Source organism: Lissotriton helveticus, chromosome 1_1 (genome assembly GCF_964261635.1).
Source record: "Lissotriton helveticus chromosome 1_1, aLisHel1.1, whole genome shotgun sequence".
In the NCBI taxonomy this organism is placed as follows: domain Eukaryota; kingdom Metazoa; phylum Chordata; class Amphibia; order Caudata; family Salamandridae; genus Lissotriton; species Lissotriton helveticus.
Genome location: NC_136057.1, coordinates 1,809,315,218 through 1,809,338,053, shown reverse-complemented (window position 1 = coordinate 1,809,338,053; position 22,836 = coordinate 1,809,315,218). Strand labels below are relative to the sequence as shown.

Here is a 22,836-nt window from a genome sequence, read left to right as displayed (position 1 = left end):
GAAAGAACAAAAAGCCATTATTGGTTGTTTATGCGCAGAAAGGTATCCCTTCCTGCACATAAATAATCATCAAATAATGACAATTTGCTACAATGTGTACTTGACAAGGCAGCACACATCGAAGTAACAAGTGGCCATTATGAATTGCTTATGTGCAGGAAGGGACATCTTCCTGCACATAAACAATAATTCTCTGCAACGCAGGCACCCATGCAATTTGTTGAAAGGGTGCTTGCGTTGGCGCTGGGCAGCTAAATTTGGCGTTAGCACTAGGGAAAACACAGGTGTGTGCTGTAATGTAGAAAATGTTGGAGCGCACTGCTGCCAAATTTAAAGCATCTCCGTGCTCAGACATTTTCTAGTAAATATGCCCCCTAATTTTTCTCCTTGGAGAAGAGGTTTATAATGGCTTACATTAAAAATGGCACTGCCTTTAAGGTTTGGTCCAAACAGTTATCTGCTAGTGACTCACTACAGTGGTTACCTCAACAACTGTTAAACAATAAATCTTGGTGGTGTATTTGTCTCTTAGCTGTTGCCAACCATAAAGCAAACAATGTTTATAAACTGGGACTCCAGGCCATGAAAAAATAGGTAAATAAAAGAACGCCATGTATGAAAATCTCAGTTACTGCCTATTCATCGTGTCAAGTTCAATTTAAACACTGGAAAAACCATTGTTCCATGATTCGATTAATGAGGATTTTGATCATACACAAGCCCATTAATGTTATATTCACAAACAGGAAATATATATTTCAGTACGTAATTCAGAAACAATATGCTCACAAATCTATTGTTTGAATGTAATTTACATCTTTATGTCCTTATAAAATAAAATAATTTATTTTTTCTCAAGTGTGTTAAATACTCTCGTATTTTATCGTCATTGGCAAATTTGCATGCTCTTTCTACATTAACATAAAAAGGGGGGAGGGGGTTTAAAGGGTGGATCTTTTACATTCCAGCTATTATTTCCTGAAAGAACCACCAATGACTTCACTGTTTCAGATGTCATTGTGGTGTGATGCATGCCAAGCAGGGTGATGTTCCTTCATCTTACATCGGCGCATAACTGGTAAGGCGTGGGAGCTCTTACGATACTACCGATGGGCTCCTCACTTGGCCTTGGCTGCTTCTTTGGAACAGAGAACGTGAACTGCTGAAGAAAAATGGTGAAGAAGAGGAAGAGCTCCATCCTGGCCAGCTGCTCCCCCAAACAGACGCGGCGTCCTGTGAGACAAGGGCAAAAGTGAAAAGAAATGTTTCAAAAAGTGAAACCACCCATAAGCTTTTTCATATTTTTTTGGGATGATACCTTTCCACCATCCAATCAATCATCAGATCAGTGTACAATATGGTAATAATAACGTGTCCTAAATCTATTACTATTAATGTTTCAGAAAATTGGGCTTCATGTTCAAATTCTTTTCATTTTTATCAGCATTAAATGTATGCTATTGCCCCTGAATACCAACAATAAAAATAAGATTTAAAAGAAAAAAAGACTTGATAGTAATAAAGAGATAATTGCAAAACATAGGGCTTAATTTAAACTTTGGCCAAGCTGGTGATTATTTCTAATGCATTGGCAGGAACAGCTGTCACAGCGGTTCCTTTAAATACTGTTTATAGTTTAGTGCAGGTCTCCCATGGTGATTGGAGGATTTAGCCGTTTTCACTGCCCCTTACCCCGTGTACCTGAGAAGCCCAGGTCAAAAAAGGTATCGCTACACTGATTCTGGGCTTAAATATCATCCGCCATGGGGTGATCATCATTCCTGCTCTGCTAGGAGAAACGAAAGTAGGAGAAAGGTATTGTGAGCTTCAGTGTCTGAGCCAGTGGGCAATCATAAAATTATACTCTCGCAATCTTGACTGTGGGTGCTCTAACAAGCCTGATTGCTATAAGCCTTTGCATGGATTTCAAATTACAAAGTTCGGCGTGGGACCATTCTCCTGGGTCTTTACTTATGTGTGGCTAAGCTACTCAGACTGTCCTGTTTGGTGGCTGAAGAATGTACTGACCTACTGATCTTTTATTGTTTTTTTGTGCTATGCTGGATCACCTAAAAATCACAAGACTGCTCTGGTACATCAGAGCAGAGTGGGAACAGACATCACAAGTGGCATCTACCAGCATCCCGATGAGGTCAACTGCTTTTCTGTCGTATTCTTTGATGTATTCATTTGGTGGTAGCAGCAGAGGGCCTCTTTTCTAGCAATTAATGTGTTGACCAGCTGACTGAGTAACACAGAGAAATACTTCTCTTTGTGTAAAACCCAGGAACTCCCTCTCAGTCTCCAGACTAAGCTCTTTTACACCTTCTACATTCTGGCATTCAGGCACTTCCAGGGAGTCCCACCTGTCCCTTCTGTTGCCATAAAAAGTAGCCATCTTCTATAGGTCTGTTTGCAGCACTGCCATAAATGGTGCGAATGGAAGGCATAAAGGGCACCTTCACAATACTAATCCGTTTAATCGCCAGCTACTTTTCACTCAATCACTCCCTGATGGGATGCCCTTACAATGTTTTCTATGAATGGGTAGCATTACCTTGGTGATACTTATAGCAATCACTGGAAGGACAGTTTTTTCCTGAAAGAAGGATTTCCATGAACGAAGGGTGGACTTCCTTTGTTTTTGATGCACTCTGAGTTGAGCACATAGATATTCTGTTTTTTTCACTGATCCCATACTTATTAAACTGGAAGACATCAGAAATGCCCAAAGATGGAAAAAGAATACTGATGTTATTGTCAAAGAAAAAAATGCAAATAAACTGTCTGCTATTAATGATTAATTATTTCTCTCTGGATTCTCCTACATATACTGCTAGAACAATTAATTGGTATGTATTTAGTGCATGCGTATATAAATTATTTATTTCTACCATTACATCTTTGGAGCAAATTATGACATTGGGAAGATTGTTCATTTGTTCTAATATGCTGTTAAGTATAGTTACAAAACTTAATATGGATACAATATAATGTTTATGAAAAGAGAACGTATACAACTGTTGACAGAAAAGGCTAAATGCTCTACTACTTACCGGTAATCTTCATTACTCCGGGTCCCATTGTCCTCGTCCCATTCATAGCAAAGTGGAGATGACCATCTCCCGACAGAAAAAAACAAGAGGAATGCTGGGACCCTAATACTGCCCCTCCCACCGGGAGTACATAAGCAGTACTTACCCAGCATCCCGTCTGTACAACCAAGCCCAGACAGGAAGGCCGGCCGTCCGGGAGGGAGGGAGGGGCGTATGAATGGGACGAGGACAACGGGACCCGGAGTAATGAAGATTACCGATAAGTAATAGAGCATTACCCCCAGGTCCCTTATGTCCTCGTCCCATTCATAGCAAAGAGGAGAATACCAAAGCAGAAATCCGGCCTTCCGCACCCACAAGCAGACCCAGGAAACCACAACAAAAGCAGCAACTCAAGGGAGCAAAGAGAAGGAGGGAAAGGGAGACCGCAGGAAACAACCATCCCGCAACCAGGAACAGGACAGCAGGGACAAGGACCGGAGACAACAGAAGGACAGGGCCCCAACAAGGAGGCCGCAAACCAGAGAAACCAGAGACAGGGCAACCGTGACCAAGACCCAAAGGAAACGCTAAAGCAACCCACCAGACAAGGCCGCCTAGCCCAGAACCAACAGGAAGGCACACAGGACAGGGCAGCCACACAGACACAGAGCAAACCAAGACAGCCCAGAAGAATGCCAAAGAAAGAAATGGCCAACAGAGCGCAGGCACAAGCACCCAGACCAACAAGGAAGGAGAAAGCACAGGCTAGAAACCGGCCCAACTCACCAAACCGAAAGACCCAGCTCCAGAGAGTCGAGGAGGAAAAATACACAAAACCCCGCCGAGGAGGCCCACAAAGCAACAAGATCCCAGGAGCCGAACAGGAGCGAAAACCAAACCAAACCGAAAGACAGGGAAGGGGAAAGACACCCAAAAACCCCAGGAGGCCAAAAAAAAAACACAGGGAAGGAGGCCACCAACCAAACCAGGAAGGCCACCAAACCCAGAACCACACGGGCAGAGGAGGCCAACCCAAAGACCACCGGTCAGAGACGCCCCCAGAAAGAACCAGCCGAAAGCCTACCAACAAAGGAGAGGCCAACAAGACCGGAAACCAACAACGAACAAGCCCAACAAGGGCGGGGATAGAGCCACCGGCCACAACCCCAAGAAAACCCCCAACCCCACAAGGGAGGGAATACAAGGCAGGACGGGAGCACAGAGCAACCGGGAAACCCCAGCAGCCCCCAAACCAGGCATAGAGGGCAGAAAAAAACAGGCGCCAACACGACAGAGGACCACACAGGCACCCCACACCCAGGCCAAGCAAGCAGCAAGGGCAGGAGCAGCGGAAAAAAGAAACGCCCCAGGGCACACAGCACTCAGACCAAAAGACCACAAGGCCCGAACCCAGCAACGCTGGAGAGGAGCCAAGAAAACAGCACAAACCAGGGCACCAAAGGCCAAAGGCACCAGGAAGCCAGGACCAGAGCCAAGCAACCCGACCACGCAGGAGGACCCACAGGTCCCACCAAACCCCGGAAGGATCCCATGCAGCGCCCAGGCCAAAGCAAAGGGCAGGGAGGAACAGGGAACCACCAGCACACCATCGCCGGACCACACAGAAGGCCGGAAAAGAAACAGAGGAAACCCCCAAAGTGGAAGCTGGAGAAAGTAGAGAAGGCAGAGGGCCAAGCAGCAGGAAAACCCCAGACAACCCGTAGCCAGGAGGGAGGGCCCCACAGAGGTAAGAGCACCACAGAACTGCACCCTAACCAGAGAGGGGGGTGGGGCACCCAAACAGACCCACACCGGGAACAACGCCCAGGGAAGCAAGGGAGGCAGAAGCTAGCCAGGACACCAGAACCAGGAAAGAACCAAGAAACGCCCAGCAAAACACTCCCAACTGCAGCCCAAAAGGGACAGGACAGCCAGAAAGCCCAGGAGGCACAGCCCAATGCCAACCCGAACAAGCAGGAAGCCTGAGACCCAGAGCCACAGGACCCCTTAAGAACCCACCAGGAGGCGGCCACAACAGCAGAGTATCCCACCAGGCCACAAAAGAGAGCCCAGGCAAGGAAGCTGAGCCCAAAAAGGAGCCCAACCCAAAGAAGCGAAAAAGCCACAGCAGACACCCAGCCAGGCACCCACCATGGGAACCAGACGAGACCAGAACAACCCAGGGAGCAAACACACCCGAGTGCAGACGGACCAAGAAGCAAACAGCACCCGACAGCCCCAGGAGGCCAGGCAGGTACCAACCCAGCCCGACCACGCACAAAATTGAGAGCAGATGAAAGCAGGCTTAGAGAGGGGAGCGCGGCCACAGGCCACCAACCTGGAGAAATACAGAACAGAAGAGGGGAAACAGGCGGAACCCCGGGACACGGCATCAGCAAAAGACAGCCAGGCCCAGACAGCAGCGTCACGAACCCCAGGGACCAAAAGGCGAACCGCCACCGGAATACAAACCAGGGTGGGGGGAGACGCCAAGGAAAAGAAGAGCAGGCTCCCAACCACGCCTGCCAGAAAAACCTCCACCAGGCGGCCCCAGTCAGGAACAAACCAGGCAGGAACTATGACAGAACCAGGAGGGGTGGCCAGGAAAGACCAGAAGCAAGCCGAAAGCAAGCACAGGGAGAGCCAGGGCAGAAGCAGCCAGACCCCAGAAGCATCCCAAGCACACAGAAGACCCCGGGACTAAAACCTGAAGCCCCAGGCTGGAGCAAAGGAGAACAAAACAGCCACACCCAAGGCAGCATGAGCCACCCAGGAGCAGGTAGAGGGGGCAGAGCACCCCAGAGAACACCAGGTATGACACCGGGAAGGGGCAAGAGGAACAAGGCGCAACCCAAGAGACAGGAGGAACAAAGCCAGGGACCAGGAGCCCAAAACGCTGATCAACCACGCAGAAGCCAGGATTCGGAGGCGAATAACCAGGACAACCAAGCGGAGCAGAGGCCACAACACAACAGCCAGCCCGCAGTGGAGGCAAGGTCACCAGAAAAAAGGGTGGACGCAGCTCACCCAAGGCCAGGCCACGACACCCGCACCCGCGACACCCCGAGAAGCAGGAATGCAGAGGGGGAGCAAAGAAAAGCGGAGAAAACCGCGTCAGGCCAACAGGAACCCAGGGGAGACAACAGGACCCCCCCCCGCAGCTGCCCAAGGAGCAGGAACACCGACCCACCACCAGCTGGGGGAAGGGAGCCGCGGAGGAGCCAGAAGCAGGGGGGAACAGACTCACTCCCCCAACAGGCCACTGCCGCCGAAGTAGCGAGAGGTGACCCAGACACAAGAGCAGCAGAGGGCAATTGGCGCAAGCAAGGAGGCAGGGAGGCACCAACAACACAGGGAACCCCAGGAGCAAGCACAGGCAGAGCCAGCGAAAAAAGGAATAAGACACCACAGGAACCCATGCCAATCAGAGGCAGGCTTGGCCAGAACCAGGGGCAACACCCGAAGAAGCGACCCAAAGGGAGAAGTCCCCCAGTACGCCCTACCCCATAGAACAGACTAGAGCAGGGCGAGCTGGAGGCAAGGCCGCAGTCAGAGACAGAAACCCTAACCAGTCAGACCAAGGGAGAGAAGCCCAGGAACCTGCGCTGACGACAACCACAGAACCTGGAACCACAGTGCCTGACTGCAATATAAAAACCAGGACAGCAGCGCAATACATCAACACCTGTGTGCATTTACAAGAAGCACCCGGAGATAGACAGTCAGCGTCAAGACACCGGCAGTATGGCACTAGACAAACACACGCAGCTCGTACACGTAAGGACACGGCCACCACACAACAATGCCAAGAATGTGTCTCCATCCAAACAGACCCAGGGCCAGACATCCACGCTCCGAAGGAGGGGGGCAGAGACCCCCAGAGAGCACCAGGACGGAGAGCACGGAGGCTGCAGCAGGCAACCAGAGAGGAGGAGCGCTGCCCCCATAGGAAGCCCCCCCGAGAGGAGCCAACAGAACGTGCACACACAGGAAGCACAGACCCAACCCAAAGCACACGCGACCAGAGCAACGAACCCCAGGAGCAGTGCGGGGTGTGGTGGCAGCAGCAGGACATTTAGGTGAGGACAGAAGCGGGGATGTAGCTCAGTGGCAGAGAGCATGCAACACATGCATGAGGCCCCAAGTTCAAACCCCGGCATCCCCAGGAGTCCCCGCTGGATTGTGGCAAAAACCAGAAGGCCATCCCGCCATCAATCCAGGACCCGCACCAGCACGCAAACAGAGGCGCCGGAAGAAAAAGGAGTGAAAGACTTCCAAGGAGGGGGCCAACAGCACAACAAGGCCCCCACCCCCACCTGGAACAGGAACAGCCCATGTGCATTTATGTTGTAAAACATCCTGAGAAAGACTGGAAATGAACCCGCTACCCCCGCGCTCGTCACCACACATTTGCAAGACAGGCAAGAAGAAAACAAAAACCCTGCATGCAGGACTCACCCGGAGTGGGGGCCAACCCCAGGAACGAGGCCCCCACTCCAATCTTCAACAAATCCAGGATACCGGCATGAGCACATCCAGCGCGGCACGTCTCACCCGGCCAAGCTTGGGAAGATGAGCCCGCAACCCGGTAGAAACCGGGAACTGCAGCCCCAGCCGCAAAGGACCGGGAGGACACGCAGCTCAAGCAGGACTCTGGCTCCAACAGAGATAGACTCCCAGCAAGCCCGGCAGGCCAGAAGAAAGTCAAGGGAACCCCGCTCCCGCACAGCCAGGCAGCCGGGCGGGGGGAGAAGAGAAGTACCACCACTCAAGCCCAGCAGGAGCAGCACCAGCACACCATCCATTCTTTTAAAAAAAATTTTTATTCAAGTCCAAAAATAACAAAGCATTAAATCCATTACAACCCATACATCATCCCAAAAAATTACCTTTAGGCAAACATCAAATTTCCACAATAACCTAAATAGAACACAAAGCAATATACGTTCAGGGACTAACAGACAGAAACCCAAAAAAGAATTCTTTTTTTAACCACATAAAGAAGGTAATCTCCCCGCTCAGTCTCAGTCAAAATAAGTAGCCCAGATATTTCCAAATTTCCTAAGACCCCCCACCCGCAGTGCATAAGTACATACACTTTTTCTAACTGCTTTCGTTTTATGGGCCCATTCCGGTACAGAGGGAATCACAGCGGTGTGCCACCTTTGTAGTATAAGTGATCTAGCTACTGCCATTGCAATATATAAACATTTACCCAAATGGTGAGAAAGAAAAAGGTCAGGATCATAACCAATAACTATTAACAAATCACTCGCTGCTAATCGATTGCCACATTCAATTTCCAAATAACAAAAGATATCCTTCCAGAATTTCTGGATCATAGGACATTGCAACATTATATGTGACCAATTGGCTAAGGGAAAATTGACACAACGAAAGCAGTGTGATGAATGATTGGCATACAATTTCGACAAAGATAAAGCGGTTCAATAGAGTTGCCATTTGCTAAAAAAAGCATCCTACGCCAATTCGCACCTCTAAGTGTGTTAAAATTAAAATTATTAACCACTTGGATGCTAAGGCACTTGCAGGCTCCTCATGTATTTTCCATTGAAATCAATGGAAACTCCATGACGAGCTGAGCTCGTCATGAGCGTCGAAGGGGTTAATGGATGACCACAGATTAGGTGAGATTACTAGGTCTTCACAATCCTTCCATTTTTTAATAGCCTTCTGCCCAAGATCTGGGGTCCTAACTGAGGCTAAGCGCTTTTTCCATGCCCCTGGTTTCTTCACAGATGGATCTTCTAAAAGTTCATTATTTAGCTGATGTTGATCGCTAATTTCAGAGGCGTCTAGCTCAGCGAGGAATTTAAGGAAGTTGTTATATGACCCCAAAATAATAAAGTCATTGGGTATTAAATGTGCCATTTCAATCATGGTCAGCCATTTTCATTTCCTCAGGAAGTCTAAAACCTTACAAAATCCTACCGACGCCCACTTTAGGGTGAGTTCTGAGGATTCTGTGATCCCTGCTAATGGAAAAATATCAGCTAATTAAGTGGCTGAATTAATAACCGGAATAGAATATCTTTTAAAGAGTGCCTGTCGTTTTTTAAAAAAACAGTGAAGGCACTTATAGCGAACCAGCTTAGGGGATCGGAAAATAAACAATGGGGAATGGATTTTACTTTCCTTACACATTAATTCTATAAAGCAATTAATGAAAAGATTTGACTGAGGTTGAGATTTAAATCTAGACAAATACTGTGCAAAATAGGCATAGTAATAATCCCTGAGGTTCGGGAGGGCTAAACCTCCTTGCTCATGTTCTTCACACAAAGTGCTGAGTGCGATACGTGATGATTTTTTTGCCCAAAGAATAGATGTAAACATAGACTCTACTTGGGAGATAAATGCGCTTGACAAACATCAAGGAATAGTTGAGAACAAAAAATTAAACAAAGGAAGAACCGGCGCAAAATAGATAACAGCAAAGAGTTCCAGCGTGAGAACAAAGCCTGGAATTTCCGCAAAAGCGGGAGAAAATTTAGATGAAATAAATCGGAAACTCTTTCAGAGAAGTATACTCCAAGATATCTTTTAGGGTGGGTGTATGCGCAAGCAAGGATATCGGGGTGCAGATCCAAACCGGCACCCCCGCATTGTAAAATTTCGGTCTTCCTTTTATTAATGCGATATCCCCCAAGCGCCTCAAAGTCTTCAAAAACCTGGAAGACTTTGGCCTGAACCTCTATTTCTGGTTTGATAATAAGCATGATATCATCGGCTTATAATTTCAATTTCTCCACAGATGGAATAGGGGGACGGATAGCAGAGCAGTTTCTAATAGCCATTGCCAAAGGTTCGATAAAAAAGGCAAACAAAATCGGTGACAGAGGGCACCCTTGCCTTGTGCCCCGTTTTACTTTGATCCGTCCGACCACTACGTTGTTAACAATTGCATTAGCTTCCGCATTATTGTAAAATTTATGAATCAAGACCGTTATCTTTGAGGAGATACCAAAGTGATCTAAAATCTTAAACAAGGTTTCTCAAACAACAAGGTCAAAAGCCTTCTCGGCGTCTAGCACGAGGACTAATGCAGGTATCGTTTGAGTCTCGAAATAATCTAGCCCCTTAGATAGATAGTGTGTGTTAGATGCTAATTGCCTCTCAGCGACAAAACCGTTCTGATCCAAATGTATCAATTGTGCCGCATGATGGTTAAACCGAAGTGACAGCAATTTAGTAATGATTTTATAGTCAGAAATTAGCAGCGTAATTGGCCGATAGGAACTCGGATTCTCGCTGTTCTTGCCTTTTTTCAGAAAGCTGACTATATTTCCTTGTCTAAAGGACTCTGGTATTTCCCCCCTTCAAGCATAGAGTTCGCCAAATGAAGAAAAATGTCCGCCACTGAGCTAAAGAAGACTTTAAAAAATTCAGACGGAAACCCACAGGCCTTCCCATTTGGTAGATTTTTAATAACGCCCTCCAACTCTTCCATAGTAAAGGGACTTGCCATAGAGAGTATCTCAGAATCCGAAAGTGTTGGGGGGCTGTTCTTCTGCAAAAATTATTTTAACAAAGTCATATCTACGATCTGGTGTTGACCATAAATGGACTCTTAATGGCGTAGCATTATTTCCCCAATTTTAACTGGTTCGTCTATGCTGAGGCAGTTCAGGGGCATTTCAGTGTCTTAATCTGATTTAAGGCTGCTTGTTCTCTAGCCTGCCAAGCTAAGAACCTGCCCGTAAAATTGCTTTCCTCATAAGATTTTTGGCGATATTGTTGAAAGGAAGCATCGCTCTGAGCATAATAATTAGCACTAAGAGTACGCTTAGTCTGACCCAACTGCTGCTGATTAGAGACGGAGGGATTATTTAAAAAAAAGAGTAGGACGCTTGGATCTTCTGCTCCAAAATTCTCTTATCTTCCTTAACGTTTTTGTCAGTTTCAGCATCTTTATCAATAATTAACCCCCGAATGAAGGCCTTAAGTGTGTCCCATACCACACTTAGAGGTGCAGACTCAATATTTTGTATTAAAATCTCCTTAATCTCTATCCCTATAAAGTTCACTGAGTCCTCTTCATTCAAATATTGCCTATTCAACGACCACCGTTTAGGGGACCTAATGCAGTTACCTAAAAATAACTCAAGAACCAACAAGGCATGGTCAGAGAATCCATTATATAGAAATATTTGCTGACTAAAGCTCAACTTACGTGAAACCAAGAAAAATTCAATGCGTGATGAGGAGCGAAATCTGCCTTACCAACAGGTATATGCTGTTTTGGTTGGAAAAACCAAACGCCAAGGATCCTGAAGATCCAAGGTTGCACCATAATGTTGCAGGGTTCTCAAGGATTTAGGTTTCAACTGCTTTTTACCCTTCACTGACGAATCAATTTTGGAGTTCATTAAGATATTAAAATCGCCCCCTACAACCAACTCCCCAGGAACCTGAATTGGGGACTGAAAAAGGTCCTCATAGGGCTTATGATTATCCTCAAACGGGGCATAAATACTAACAAACGTTAACAATCTCTTACTTTGTCTAAGAGAACAGGTAACCCAACACCAGCGCCCGTACAGATCTTTATCAAAATTAACAACTTCTGCTTGAAGTTTTTTGCTTAAGAATATTGCTGTCCCTCTATGGGAGGCTGAGGACGAGGAAAATCTCCTATAGGCAGCCCAGGATCTGAACATCGAAAAATCGGGCAGCTTTGCAGCTGGTATATGAGTCTCTTGTAACTAAATCACTGCCAGGTTTTCTGTTTTAATCCATGATTCGATTGCCCGCATTTTCCTTTTGTTATTAAGACCGTTAACATTAAAATATACCACTTTTAGCAGTTCTTTACTAGCCATAATCAAAACCTAATTCTGCCTTGAGCCCCTAAACATCCTACCAAGAGTCAAGCTATCAAAACAGTGGTATAGGACCTGAATGGAATCAACAAACAAAAAAGGACTTCATTTTTTAGCTCCTTATGCTCTCCACCCCCCTTGTGACGACCCACCCCCTGAAATGTGGAACCCCCCCAAACACACCAACCACATTTCACCTCCCCTCAAACCTGGGTGTCATGTAATTGCACCAGATGATCTAGCGACTGACCCCCCCCAGCAAAAGTGTAAAAAAACAGCCAATTGGATATACAGACAAGCTGGCATGCACAATAAAAATACAGCATCCACTATAATCAGATAGTAGCTAAACAAACCACATAGCCTTAGCTGGGCCTACCAATGAGAGAGACGATGGGTAAGCATTGCTCAACTCACCTAATCCCCTGAGTCCCTGCCCGTATGGTTATCACAATAAACGGACTCTCCCCCTAGGCCCCAGAGCCCGGCGAGATCTCTTTTATTAATTCTTGGGCTTCATCCAAATCGGAAAACATGAAAAATATGCCCTTCACCAGAAACCTCAATTTGGACTGCTGGGTGATGGAAGCTTGTGCCCCATTAGCTGTAAATAAATGAAGCATCTTCACAAATTCTTTCCTCCTACGTGCCGCTGCAGCTGTCATATCGGAGAAAATGCGACATTTCGAGTCTCATTCACAGGAAATTGTCTCTGCTGGATTGATTTAGACAATATCCTCTTTTTTATGCGATAGTCTTGAAAATTGTACAGAATCGTCCATGGTAGCGTAGAATTTGGAAACGGGCGGGCCGGAACACGATGAGCTCTGGTGATGGTAAGATCACCTTCAAACTCTGGGATGACCTTTTGTTTAATAAACGAGTTAACCCACTGCAGAGTTTGGGAGCCCTCATTTCCTTCCGGAATTCCCACTACCCGAAGATTGGCCCTCCGAGAGTAGTTTTCTAACTCCTTCAGTTTGTTCTCAAGGGCATGCTTGCTTTTATCCGTCGCTTTGGCTTCGCCCATTACGATGCTCATCTGGTCCTCTAAGGCTGAAATCCTGACCTGCCTCCTGCAACCTAACTGGGAGGGATGTCATTGTACTATATAAACAAAACGGTGGGTGGGGGCCCTAGGGAATACTTATAGACCAAACGTAGACATATTCCCTGTCAAAACAGTTTTAAACACACAAATGGGTCTGAAGTTCAAAAGGACAAACCTTATACCTCATATGATGCAACCGAGCAACTACACTTAGTCGAGATCAGAGAACATTTGTAGATGAAAAGAATTAATCTGATCATAACATATCCCTCCGAAAATAAGGATACCCATCAGTCACCACTCGGTACCGCTCTTCATCATTTGGGACTCCTTATGTATTACTATCGGCAAATTTTGCGGATCTGCGGTCCGTGAATTCGCAAAAAAATCAGCAAATTCACAGATTTTTTCGCGAACTCGCAGATGTTTTTACGATTTGCACTCTACTCAACTGGAGCACTTTCTACTGGCTAATCAGTAAGTGCTACCTCGTTGGGTAAATGTATAGTGCTTTTCCTACACTGCAGCTGCATAAAGGGCCAGAAGATTTGTCTTCACTGACCATGTGTGCCTGTAACCTTGCCACCGCGCCAAATGGCGCCGAGGTCCCTTGAGTGAGCTGTCCATCATAGTTGGGAAAGGTCGGGAAGACATTTGATATAGCTAGTGTGTGCGGGACCAAACGGGCGGGGCTTCTATAAGGGTCAACATACCTCTTGTGTATAAAGGGTCAGAGAGCGAGCAAGGCAGCAGGTGAGGAGAAAGCAGCCTCCGGGTCACAGGAACTACACGGGGACTGCGCTCGAGAAACTCAGGGATTCAAAGACCTCCTTCGAGTATTACAGCTAATTTTCGACGGCAGATATGAGGTTAAAGCACACTTGCCCAGCCTCGACCGTGCTCACTAATGTTTTGGGCTGATTAACACGTTACTGAATTTGAGCTTCAACTCGGGCACCTGCTTTATTTATATCTGTAAGTGCTTCCTGTTGAGGTTTAATTTTTGGCCCACAGGAAGCACTTACAGAGTTAAGGCAGGTGCCCGAGTTGAAGCTAACTTTGTAACCATTTTAGAATGGCGCCGGCAAGCTGCCAGAGTTGAAGTTGCAACTTGCAAGTAAGCAACTTCAACTCTGGCAGCTTGCCGGCACCATTCTAAAATGGTTACAAAGTTAGCTTCAACTCGAGCACCTGCATTAACTGTAAGTGCTTCCTGTGGCCCCCCAAAAAAATCTGCCCCGAGCGGATTTGCAGATTTTTCTGCAATTTCGCGAGATTTTGAATTGACGAAAATCTGCAAACTCCAGCGAGCGGAACAGATTTTTGGCCCACAGTTACTTATGGACCTCACTCCCTGAGATCTGTATGATGGGTAAGGACTAGATGGATTGTCTGCCATTCACAGATGACTCAATGGGTAGTCCTTGTGATGTTAACTTAACACCTCAACTAGTGAGTGACTGAATTGCAGTGCATGTGAATGTGAGAAAGTGTATGTTAAAATTGGGTGAGTGAGCAACAGTACTTTTATTATTTTGCTCAATCCTCCAATATTAAAAACAAAGCAATGAAAAGCAGTTTATCACAAATTATTGCTCAGATGGTATATCTAGTTGAGGTGTCAAGTTACCATCATGAGGACTACCCATTGAGTCATAGGTAAATGGTGGACAATCCATCTAGTCCTTACCCATCATACAGATCTCAGGGAGTGAGGTCCATAAGGAGTCCCAAATGATGAAGGGCGGTTCCGAGTGGTGACTGATGGGTATCCTTATTTTCGGAGGGATATGTTATGATCGGATTAATTCTTTTCAGCTACAAATGTTCTCTGATCTCGACTAAGTGTAGTTGCTCGGTTGTATCATATGAGGTATAAGGTTCGTCCTTTTGGACTTCAGACCCGTAGACATTTATGTGTTTAAAACAGGGATGTCATTGTGCCTTCAATTTCCTCTAGACGTTGATGAATAGAGGCAAGTTCGACTTTCTGGGTTCTTTTCAACTCACAGATTTCTTCCAAGATTAAGTTTAACATGTCTTTGACACCCATCTGAAATTCACCAATTGGTTCCAGATTAGGGCTAGAGATAACATGGACAGGGTCCATAGCCGAAGAAGAGCACCCTTCCAAAGCCTCGTCAGGGGACCTTACGTGAGTTGAGGGTAAAGTCTCTCGTAAAGGGGCCTGAACTTGGATCTGAGGCTGTAAATTCACTTGAGGAGTCAAATTTCTACTGGGGGGACTAGATGTGATCACGGTCAGATCTAGGACATCAGAATTTTCTGGAATCTCCACAGACTCTAAATGTCCCACTGGTCCCACTAGTCTCCCTTCCTGATTGAACGATGAAGTTAAAGCTGTTCTCACGGCCAGATTGGGTGTTTGGCCTGGGTGTGGCTCAGTGGTTGCGGTGTGACCAGCTTTTAAATTCAGTTGCGATTGAACCAAACTCGAAGGGATCAAATCTGCTGCTGCTGATGTTGTTAGAGCCGATGGAAAGATGGCACCTGAAGGCTTCTTAGAGATTTTACGGGCGGGACTTCCGCCAGGAGGAGGAGACTGCAAAGTTGCCTTTTTCAGGAATAATGAGAATTGTCTTGCCTCTTTTGCCTCCTTTGCTGCTTTTGCCTTTTTGGGACCTTCGGACCCCAAGATCTCTTGTGGAGCTAATTTAGGCTTAGCTGTTTTCTTGACCGCCAAACCCGCTATACTGGCTTGATCCGAAGACGCAACAGAGGGTGGTTCCTCATCCTCTGAGCTCTCAAAAGTCGAGTCTAGGTCAAGCAGATTCTCCTTAAAGGCCAGTTTGGCTGCCTCTTTAGCCTCCTTTGCCTGGGCTCCGCGGGTTTTGGTTTTAAGGCGGGCATTGAGCAGCTTCCCCATACTGGCACCTCCAAGCCACTCCTCACAACACCTCAGTATAATGTAGAGAGAGCTTTTAGGATATTTACCCAGGAACACCCAATGGGGTACTTAACGTCCTTCTGTGCACTACCTCTCCCAGAATGCAGCATAAGTTTAAATCAGGATAAAGTCAGCGTAAGCCAAACTGCTAGCAAGCTGGAGAGGCACTTTGCAAAAAATATTTTGGGGTCAGTGTCTGTACTGTTGCCCGTCAAATCGAGGTGTGCCATGGTATCTTATGGGAGCAGACAAACAATTGAGGCCAAATTCAAAACGGTTGCTGAACAAATGCAGAGATGTAACAAAAATGTCTGTGCCAATTTCCTCCGCCAGCCAGCAGCCAGCAATGGTATAGCAAGGACTCAAGACCTCGGCGCCTGCAGCGCAGCCAAGGAGCGAAAGATACAGTGCGCAAGCATCAAAATGCTGCTACCGCCATTGTAGCCTCTGTCGCCTGCCTCTCCTCACCTCCCTGGCAACGACCGCAGTCCGGGAAAGAAGCAGCTCCAAGACGTTCAAGCTGGAGCATGAATGCGCTCCTCTGCATTATTCCTGCATTATTCCTTGGGCCAGGCTCATCCGCGATGCAATGCCGATATCTCAACCCCGGAAGTTGAGAGGAGAGAACGCCAGCCTCCCGCACACATGCCAGGTACAATCCGCCATTACTGGGGGGCGGGGCTCCGATCACCTGAGGCTACGCGGCGTGGTGTTCGGCAGCCATCCTCGAGGCACAGACCATGAGAAGGATAGCAAAAGGTTCTCTGATCCTCAGCAGCACACCATCCATTCGATCGACAAACCGGAAAAAATAACAGGCGGGATGCTGGGTAAGTACTGCTTATGTACTCCCAGTGGGAGGGGCAGTGTTAGGGTCCCAGCATTCCTCTTGTTTTTTTCTGTTGGGAGATGGTAATCTCCACTTTCCTATGAATGGGATGAGGAAATAAGGGACCTGGGGGTAATAGTAGTTTAAAGCTAATGGATCTTGAAAGCTCTTAGCTACTTATCTGTGCATTAAAAAATATTAAGAAATAAATATATGATACTAGATAATTAAATATTAATATTTTAATTATTCATCTGATGAATTTATGAAATACTATGCTAAGCTTTTGGATAAACCACAAGAAATTCATCCTGATGATATTGGTATATTTCTAAAAGCTTTCTAAAAGCTTGTAATTTATCTACAATTCATTCAGATGAGACATATATGCTAGCTGCTCTGATAAACTTGAATAAAACTACCACAGCACAAAGTAATTATGTGGTTCCTTTATCCCTGAACCATGTGTCCTCTAGTGTAACCTGTGAACAGCCTTTAGTTCATTCCATGGAGTCTTGAGATACCCCATTGGCTTCCTCCTTGTATAAGGTTATCAGAGAGGCAGATGGTCCAAGAACAATTGACCATATCCAAACATGTTGCATTGTTGCATAGAAATAAACATTTAAGTTCCTGGTATATGCTTCCATGACTGGCATGACACTAACTTTGTATGTGGCCCACTGGTGGATTTTAAGATATTGTGCTGAAAATTAACTGTTGCTCATGTGGTGAATACAGTGAATGTGCACTGGATTTAGTAATAACCAACAATAGCCATTGGACTGGTCGACTCCTACAGTATTGTGCCTTGACACTGAGAAATAGACACTGTCTATTTCACCCCTTTATTACTGTTGGTAAGTTAGGCTTTGCAGGGCTCTTCTGACTATTTTTGGGAGAGTTTGTGGGTATTGCCTTGGCCTGAGCGACTTTATAGCAGGTATTAGAAACTTCATAAAACATGGGAACTTCAAACAGTAGCACAAATTACGGACCGGTGGCCACTTCCAACTATATCAAGAGGGTATGCACTGTACTTTTTACTGTCAGAATTCATTCTTCTGAGCAATTCTATAAATTGGCCATATTGTTTTCATGGGGCAATGATAAATTATCCTTGTACCATGCGCACAAAGTGAGCTTGGTTTAATTCCTAAAAAGTAAGAAACTGATCATAAACACATGAAAACTTAGCACTTAATGCTTTGGCACTATAGTAATGCTTGAGGTCAAAAGTTCTGTTTTTGTTTTTGTAAAAGCCAAGCACTGAACCTACATCTATTAAGGGGTATGCCAATGCTTTACGGTATTCTGATTGCAACACTTTTATCACCTCCTTGAGTAAGCATTTGACTACTCTCTGCATTGTTATTAATAGGATGGTGTGCTAAAAGGGAGAACTTTGGAATTTAAATTGGTTGTAATAGAACATTGGGCCCATGACACTAGAGTACATTTATCACAGTTCACCACTGGGTTCCACTTATTTCTGATAGCGCTGGTACCACCCAAATTTGGTCTCAAAAGGAGTATAACAAATACTGGACATATGCATGACATAGGTGCTCATGGTGTGATTGGGTCTTCAGTATCTTCAAGGATATTGCCAGAAAGGAGAAATGGGAGGGAAGATCCCGTTTATAATTCCTACCTGCACAACATATCTCAGCTGTTATTGTACCACAACATTGTCACCAAATTATTGTTAGATAGAAATAGCATGTTTTAAATATAATTTGCAAAACTATTGCACCATTAAAGGTATTAATAGAAAATCTGCACTCAAAGGGGCAATATTTTGATAAACAATATTTAGGATATACTATTTCTCTTAAATAATATTTTTGCTAACAATATTCTGACATACTATGGCCACGGTAAAGGCTTATTTGGGGTTTATGCATGGGTTCTTGCAACCATATAGAGGTTCAGGCATGTACTTTATTCTTTATTCTTCTTTTTTTTAACATGAGTGATTGTGGTAATATAGTGTGTTTATCAATGTACTGACTTACCGTGGCGCCTGAAAAGAAATGTAACAATGGTAGGATTGTCAAAAATAGTAAACTCAGAGGACTTTCCATCTTTCTTAAATTGCATACTCTATGTCGATGTCATCTTTTATATGCACATAATATTAGCATTATTGTCCTCATCTACAAATACATTTATGTTATGGTCACCAAGCCTATATTTGACAAGTTTCATCTCTCAACCCGACTGTGCATACTACACCTGCATCGTCTAACAAGCATGTATTTACCTGCAGAAAAAGGCATGAAGGCATCTTGTTTGATGAATTGACCATCTGCGTCCAAGAAGTGTTCTGGATAAAACTGGTATGGCCTTGCCCATATGGACTCATCTTTCAGGAGAGACGACAGGTTGAACATGAGCGTGGTGCCCTAGAAGTAATAACTGACCTGTTAAACAATGTAGGTGATCCATTTTTTCTGTTTCTGCAAAAGCATATAAAGGCTACATGAACAACACAAAAAGAACATTTCTGGCTTGCAGCAGGCTCTTCTTACTCTAAAAGTACATTACTCTGTTCAGGGATAACCGTGAGGAGATCAATGTATTACATGGCGTGGGTTTGCAACCTCACCATGCAATAAACTCAGAAGTCTGTCTTGGGTCCAGTCAGGCTTATTTGCAAAACCTTAGCTCAACCTTGGGTAGCTGTTGCTTCAGGCAGTCAGGCTTTTGTCAAAGGAAAAAGCATAAAGCATTTAGGAGTACCAAAACAGTTGAATAGGAAAACGAAACAAAGGAAATCTGACCCCAATTTATGAAAAAGGATCTTATTTGTATGATTTTCTTTAATACTAAAAGGAACAAAATCCTCCGGAGATATAAAGTAGTAAGTAAATAATAAACCACTGCTTTTAATTCAAATCACAAACATGCATTGGCAACTACTGTGGTTAGCGGTTACTTTGAATACTTTAGTAAAGTTGTAAACAACTACTCTGGTCCCCTTTGGGTGATCAACTCCAGCAAGGAGCAAGTCACAGGGGCCAATGAGGCTTACTTGGGCAATTACCTCACACTCAAAGCAGTCTTAGTCCAGGCCAGATTTTAATTGCAAACTGCCTCAATGGAGTGCTCCTGATGAAAGGGACACAGGATGCTGAAGATGCTGAAGGATGCAGATGTGGTAATAGAGGTATTTGTGGGGCTACTCCTCGTTCCACAGTCATAGTGAGGTGTCTTTGGTTACAGGGGTTAAAGAACCTTGAAGTCCAGCCCCAAATGATTTGCCACTGGTCTCTGATTGCAATGAAACATGTGATTCCCTTTAAACGGTGGTAACTCCCAACCGGTGTGACCAAACTGCCCTCCGACAACTCTCCTAGACTTGGGTGTACTTTTGAGGGTCAGGAATTGGTCTCCCAGGCTGCACTTCGGCTGTAACCGGCAGTCAGGCAATCTTCAGTATCCACTCACCAAGGCAGTCTTCTTCAGCTTTTATGGCCTTGTAGCTGTAACAGGAAGCCAGTAAACTGACTCTTGAAGTCACTTATTCAGTCTGAAACTCAGGGATGCCTTTTACTCAAGCAGGGCTTCACAGGCATAGTTCTCTCTTTTCTAGACCAATGAGCAGCAGGTGCAGTTCAGTCTCGGTGCAGCCTCTCTTGGCTGGGTCCAAGGAACAGTAGGGACAGACCTTTTTCTTCAGTCCACCTTCCAGTTCTGGTATTATCTGAGGTACTAGGGGTGCCAATGTTATGCCCAAAAGGTGCACTATGGGATGCAGTGACTACTGGCAAAATGGGCTACCAGTTCAACTACTGTGTGATGACTACTTCCTGAAAACAGTGGCATTGTCCTATCACACAATGGAATATTCTGCCAATTGCCAAGATGGCAGGACCCCTTTCTTGGTGTGTGGAGTTTAGTAGCCCACCCTGGATGTGTTGCTACTTAAGGGCTAAACGCTCATGGGAAACAGGTTTTGCAACTGTTTCCCCCTCTCTATTCTCTTTGCCAACCTGTGCACAAGAGCCACCCCTCCACCATTTGCCCTTCAAAGATTGATTTTCCTTTGAGGCGCGCCTTATGGGCTCACACCTTGTTTGACTTTCCTGCTAGGAAGGGCTAACATCTCTTCCAGAAGAAGGTACTCCCAACCATCTTACCATCTCTGATCCAGGTGATCAATACATTTCTCAGTACTGCTACGGTGCCCAGGGTCTGGAAACAGGCTAAAGGTATTCCGCTGCTCAAAAAGCCTGCTCTGGATCCAACTAAAGCAGAAAGTTATCGGTCCATTTCTCTGCTTCCTTGGGCAGCTAAGATTACAGAGGCGTATGTTAACTCTCTCCTTTCAGATTTTCTTACCCTCAACAACATACTGGACCCCTCTCAAAATGACTTTAGTCCAGGTCACAGCACGGAGTCAGCTCTCCTGGCTGTGACAGAACATCTCTGGTCTGCCATGGATGCGGGGCAAACGTCGGCGCTGATCCTGTTGGACTTAAGCGCCACGTTTGACACGGTATCGCATGACATTCAGTTGAGACGCTTGGCAGAGGTTGGAATTACGGGTCGGGCATTGGAGTGGCTTGCCTCATTCCTTCGCGAGAGGTCATTCTCAGTATCAACCCCCCCGTTTGTGTCCAGTGGATACTGTATCAAACAAGGGGTGCCACTGGGCTCCTCCCTTAGCCCCCTACTGTGTAATATTTATGTTCAACATCTGGCTGCTGTCGCCTTGAGTAGGAGCCTGACCATGGTCTCATATGCTAACGACACTCAGCTAGTGGTGGCACTCTCTAATAACACAGAGCAGGACTCCCTTAAGTTTCGGTGCGAACTTGCGACAGTGGCCGAGTGGATGACTGCTAACTCCCTCCAACTTAATTCCACCAAGTCGGAGGTATTGGTGGTAGGCAGAGACCGTGGTCTGTGGAGTGACCTCTGGTGGCCAGCAAGTCTGGGCACGCCCCCTCCCCCAAGCAAGTGGTAAAGAACTTGGGGGTTTTGTTGGACTCATCTTTAAACTATCGAGTCCAAACCAAAAAAACAGCAGGGATCTGCTTTGGACTCCTACGGGGGCTCAGGCCATTGATTGGCTTCTTTGATGCCTCTATACGTCAGGTCATTATTCAAGCGATGGTCTTGTCTAGACTTGACTATGCCTGTTCCCTCTATTTAGGGTCCAATAAAGCAGAGGTTCAGAGGCTGCAAAGGATACAAAATGCTGCAGCCAGAACACTTCTAGGCTTGCGCAAGTTCTGCTCTGTGTCCAGAGCCATCCGTCGCCTCCATTGGCTTCGGGTGGCCAGGCGCATTGAATTCAAGACTCTATGCACCTCTTTTAAGGTTTTGAAATCTGCCACCTCACCTATTTTGGCCAATATTCTCTCACCGTTTGTTCCATCATGCCCCCTTTGGTCAGAAGGCCAGCATTTGGTGGTGGTCCCTCGGATTCGAAGAGTTCGGGCTGGTGGCCACTCTTTTCGTTATAGAGCTGCCACGTTATGGAACACACTTCCTGTGCAGATTCAGGGCCTTAATAACTACCAGGAATTCAGGAAGGACATTAAGACTCATCTTTTTCCCACTAACTAGATGGTGTTGCTCTGCGATTTGTCAATCTTTCTTCTAGCGCCGGGATGCCTTTTTGCTGTGGCAGCTGTCGCGCTATAAAAGACACCTTAACATAACATAACATTACATTACATCAGAGTCAACTTGAGCAACAGGCGGATTTTAATGGAACAATTTGTTTTATATCTTGAAGTACCATCTTTAGTAGTCCCATTCAGAAGTTAGCACAGCTGAGTGGTCAGTGTGTAACCCTGTACTTTCCAATGGGGCTAGAAGTCTTTCCACAGTAAACGTGACAATTTGTGACAATTTGTGGCTTTTACTGGAAGAGCATGTAAAAACACAAGCACCACTTTTTTTATATATAGCACCCTGACTTGAGGCTTGATAGGCCTCAAGTCAGGGATGCCATATATATTAAAAAGGAAGGCCTGGACTTTGTCATTCTTTTAAATGGCAAACTTGAGTTAGCAGTTTGAAAACTTTTCTGCCGGCCAGCAGTGTGAGGCTAGGAGTCATGCTTTGCTTTGTCACACTCTTGGTGGATAGTAAGTGCTGCAGTCCACAAGGGATACTTTAACTTACAGGCCCAATTCGAGAGACTTATA

General features: G+C 45.7%; 1 protein-coding gene across 2 annotated transcripts in view; it reads right to left on the bottom strand.

Annotated features, from left to right (window-relative positions):
* Positions 1 to 685: 685 nt before the first annotated feature.
* LOC144753101 (cytochrome P450 2D6-like) overlaps positions 686 to 22,836 on the bottom strand; it is an 840,402-nt gene continuing 818,251 nt past the window's right edge. Inside the window, exons 8-9 of one of the 2 annotated variants that reach the window (XM_078640894.1) lie at positions 18,936 to 19,077; positions 686 to 1,233 (exon numbers count right to left, since the gene is read on the bottom strand). In XM_078640894.1, the coding sequence (XP_078497020.1) occupies positions 1,055 to 1,233; positions 18,936 to 19,077 (321 nt within the window). In that variant the 3' untranslated portion in view covers positions 686 to 1,054. The remainder of the gene's footprint in view (positions 1,234 to 18,935; positions 19,078 to 22,836) is intronic. The other variant, XM_078640901.1, reaches the window with a different exon arrangement.